At 37.7% G+C, this 4,575-nt stretch overlaps 1 protein-coding gene across 1 annotated transcript; it reads left to right on the top strand.

The window, feature by feature from the left end:
* Positions 1-253: 253 nt before the first annotated feature.
* LOC114301901 (G-type lectin S-receptor-like serine/threonine-protein kinase LECRK3) lies at positions 254-2,894 on the top strand. Its single transcript, XM_028246853.2, has one exon. The coding sequence runs from the start codon at positions 279-281 to the stop codon at positions 2,736-2,738; it is 2,460 nt and encodes an 819-aa protein (XP_028102654.2). The 5' UTR covers positions 254-278; the 3' UTR covers positions 2,739-2,894.
* Positions 2,895-4,575: the final 1,681 nt, after the last annotated feature.

The raw sequence follows: 4,575 nt of genomic DNA, 5'->3' as shown, positions 1-4,575 counted from the left end.
ATATATTTATAATTTATGAAAAATAGTGTCACATGATATCCTATTGACACACAAAAATTTCTAAGTGGCTCAACCTTTATTTTGGGCTAAGGCTAGCCATCTAAGTGTGACCCTTATATATATATATATATATATATTCTTACATTGTAATTTTTGTTTAATTTAAAATTTATTTTCCTTGCTTACTCCATCATGAATGACTTCAATATCTTCTTACTCTTCACCTAATTTTTTTGTTAAATTTTGTTACGAGCTTGATTTTCCCTCCAAGTTCTCTCATGGGTTTGAGATCACGTGCTGTCTTCTTCTCAATACTCATTTTCCTAGTGTGTGTCACTGTGGAATCCCAACAAAATCATTCAAGCAAGATGGTAATTAATTTAGGCTCTTCACTTTCTCCCACAAGTGGTACTCCTCCCACGTCATGGTCCTCTTCTTCTGGCCTATTTGCATTTGGTTTCTACACACAAGATACCGGCTTTAAGGTCGGAATTTGGTTGGTGCTCAATAGAACCAAAACAGTTGTATGGACCGCGAATAGAGATGATCCACCAATCACCTCCATCAATTCGACTCTGGAGCTGACCAGGAATGGGAAACTTGTTCTGAGAACAGAGCACGGAAAAGAGAAGCTGATAGCAAACACCACAGGCTCTGCTGCCTCTGCCTTGATGCTCGATTCGGGAAATTTTGTTCTATACGACACTGACTCCCGAGTCATTTGGGAGTCTTTTAATTTTCCAACCAACACCATTCTAGGAGGACAGACACTTGCAATGGGTGCGCAACTGATCTCTAGCTTATCAGACACTCAATACTCAACTGGGCGGTATAAACTCATTATGCAGGCTGATGGGAAGCTTGTTTTGTACCCACTTAACACTGCAGATAGGGGACTAGATGCTTATTGGGCCTCGGGCACTTTGATGAAAGTCCCCAAATCCCTTTCCCTTTACCTCAATCAGTCTACGGGCACTCTGGATATCATAAACAGCACTAGTTTGAGAATAATCAAATCCTTCAAACCGGAGTCATCTTACAACAATAACAAAACAATCATTTATCGTGCAACACTTGATTTTGATGGAGTTCTCAGATTGTACTCTCATTTTCTTGATGAGACTACTAATGATTTCAAGTTTCAAATTGATTGGAAAGCGCCGGAAAATCCATGTGAAGTGAAAGGTTATTGTGGCTTAAACAGTTTCTGCACATTAGATGACAACCAGCCATATTGCCGTTGTATTCCCGGTACACATTTTGTTGATCCTAACAAGTGGTCGCTCGGCTGCGACACAAACTTCCCTCGAAAAGGGTGCGAGACTGGGATAGAAAATGACACCACCTCATTTAACATTACTACCATGGAGAATATAGAATGCGGAGACCTTCCATATGCTCAAGAATCACAAATGTCAATAGAAGATTGCGAGAAGTCTTGTTTGGAGGATTGCTATTGCGAAGCAGCTGATTACTCATTGGACCACAGATATTGCAATAAACAAAGTCTTCCTCTTATATATGTTAGAAGAAATGTTGTGGGAGCCTCCTCCAAGCTCACGGCAATCTTTAAGGTGCGCATCATCAAAAGTGAGAAGCCAACACTACCACCAACACCAACACCAGCACCAACACCAACACCAACACCAGCACCAACACCAACACTAATTTTGGTCAAGAGCAGAAAAGAAGTAATGTTAATACTACTTGTAACTATGGGTTTACTTACAAGCTCATGTGCTGCTCTTTCCATCTCCGGCACATATATTTACAAATTTAGAGTTTTGAAGCACAAAAGGCTGTTGCAATGTGGAAACTTGAGCAGTACGGCAGAGCTCACCTTGCATTTGTTTTCATACAGTGAGCTCAGAAAAGCAACCAATGGGTTCAAAGAAGAGCTAGGAAAGGGCTCCTTCGGAGCAGTTTACAAAGGTACTTTGTGCAGAGGAAAAAGGTTAATTGCGGTGAAGAAACTCCAGAAGGTTGTGGAAGAAGGTGAAAGGGAGTTTCAGGCAGAAATGAGAGCAATGGGGAGAAAACACCACAGAAACTTAGTCCAATTGCTCGGATACTGTATTGAGGGTTCTAAAAGGCTTTTGGTTTACGAGTACATGAGCAATGGCTCTCTTGCAGATCTTCTCTTCAAATCTAAAAGGAGCCCGGATTGGAATGAGAGAATCAGAATTGCCCTAAATGTTGCGAGAGGGATACTCTATCTACATGAAGAGTGTGAGACTCCTATAATTCATTGCGATATAAAGCCTGAAAACATATTGATGGATGAGTTTTGGAATGCAAAAATCTCCGACTTTGGGTTGGCCAAGTTTTTGATGCCTGATCAAACGAGCTCCTTTACAGGAGTCAGGGGGACTAGAGGATACTTGGCTCCAGAATGGCAGAGAAACAACCCCATATCAGTCAAGGCTGATGTTTACAGTTATGGGATAATGCTGTTGGAAATTGTTTGTTGCAGAAGAAGCTTGGAAGTTAATGTATCAACATCAGAAGAGGTGGTTCTGTCTCATTGGGTCTATAGGTGCTTTGCTGGGAGGGAGTTGAACAAGCTTATTGTTGTGGGTGATGAAGATGTTAACATGAAGACACTAGAGAACATGGTTAAAGTGGGACTTTGGTGTATTCAAGATGAACCAGCTCTTCGTCCTTCCATGAAAAGTGTAGTTCTGATGCTTGAAGGCATTACTGATATATCAATCCCTCCATGTCCAACTACGTCCTAATGGATGTCATCTATAGAAGTTCATTAATAATGTACCAGCATCATCTTCTGTTGGAGATCCAGGATTAGCAGTTCTACTGAATAGACCATGTGACTGCAATAATATTTATCTGAAGGATATCTTAGTATATAATTAATTCTTGCTTATATATATATATGTATAATCTATTATTGAAGTTATGTAATTTTAATAATTTACTCTCTTAAAGTAAATGTGCAAATAGTTTGCCGGTGTATGTAATGATAAATTTCAATGTTGTTGTTGTTGTTGTAATCAATAAATAATAGTTTTCTGTTTGGCTAAATTTTCACCATTTTCTTGATGAAATGGTTGAACAGCTCTTGCTTCTTGCCTACCTCATCTTTCTATATATATTTTTTTGTTTGTCAAGAAAACTACTGATGTTGCATATTCTTTTATTATACATCCTCCTTTACTATGTTTATGTGCACAAATATCTTATAACAACACAATCTATTGAGTTAAACAAACAATTAATAATAATACTAATAAGATAGATTTAGAAAAATTCGAGTTGTGTAGTTCACTACAACAAAAAACACCAACGGCGACTAAAAAAAAAAAATTCGTCGCTGAAAGTGCATAAAATGGCGACTAAAATGGAATTAGTCGCCGAAAAGCAAGGTTTTAGCGACTAAAAGAGTATAGTCGCCGAAAAGCAGGGTTTTAGCGACTAAAATGAAGTTTAGTCGCCGAATATAGGGTTTTTAGCGACTAAACTTTGTTTCGTAGCCAAAAGTCACAGTTTTTGGCGACTAAAATACTTTAGTAGCGAAAAGTTACGGTTTTGGCGACAAAAAACAGGTTTAGTCGCCGATTATAGCAGTCACTACAAGAAAATACACCTTTGGCGACTAAATTTTTAGTCGCCAAAAGTCCCTTTTTAGTCGCCAAATGTCAAATTTCCACTTTCCCCGACAAAATCTTTTAGTCGCCGGGTTTGTCGCAAATAGACGGTCGGCAATACCTTTGGCGACAAAAAAAACTTTTAGTCGGCAATACACAGGTTTTCAGCGACTAAGGTTTTAGTCGCCAATAGTCAATTCCATTTTTGGAAATTATACCTTTGGCGACTAAACTATTAGTCGCTAATAGTGAATTATTATTTTTATTATTTATACATTTGGCGACTATTTTTTTTTAGTCGCCAAAAACATTTTTGAAAAAAAAAAAATTTTCCTTTGTGCCTCAGAAGCTCCCACGGTTCGAACCTAGGACCTCCAAGTTCCAAACCTTAACCATACACTCCACCCCACTATGCCACTGAGCCATCTCATGACTATAATTGCAACTTATATTATTTATATATTACTTTCATCAGTATTAATACACAACTATATATATAAATGTAATTATATATATTCAAAATATAATTTATGTAAAAAATAAATTATTTTATTAAAAAAATTTTAGATCACTTTTGGCGACTAAAAAAATTATTTAGTCGCCAATTGTATTATTTTTGGGCTACTAATTAATTTTCCGTCGCTAAAGAAAACCATTCCGCCTAAAAACCTACCCTTTTGGCGACTAAACTTGTTTTTGGTCGCCAAAAACCTCCCCTTTGGCTACTAAAGTGAATTTTAGTCGCCATAAACCTGTTTTTAGCTACTAATTTTTTTTTAGTAGCCAAAAAGCTTGACCTTCAGCGACCAAAGTGGTTTTTTGTCGCCAAAACCTTAACGTTTGGCTACCAAATGGTTTTAGTCGCCAAAAACCCTAACCTTTGGCTACTAAAAATATTTTTGTCGCTAAAACCCCTATATTTGGCGACTAAACTGCCTTTTAGTCGCTAAAACCATTACATTCGGCGACT

This window comes from Camellia sinensis, chromosome 15 (assembly GCF_055761805.1).
Source record: "Camellia sinensis isolate YWXY chromosome 15, ASM5576180v1, whole genome shotgun sequence".
NCBI lineage: Eukaryota > Viridiplantae > Streptophyta > Magnoliopsida > Ericales > Theaceae > Camellia > Camellia sinensis.
Note: the sequence above shows the minus strand (reverse complement) of the source record. Positions and strands in the feature narration are given on the sequence as shown.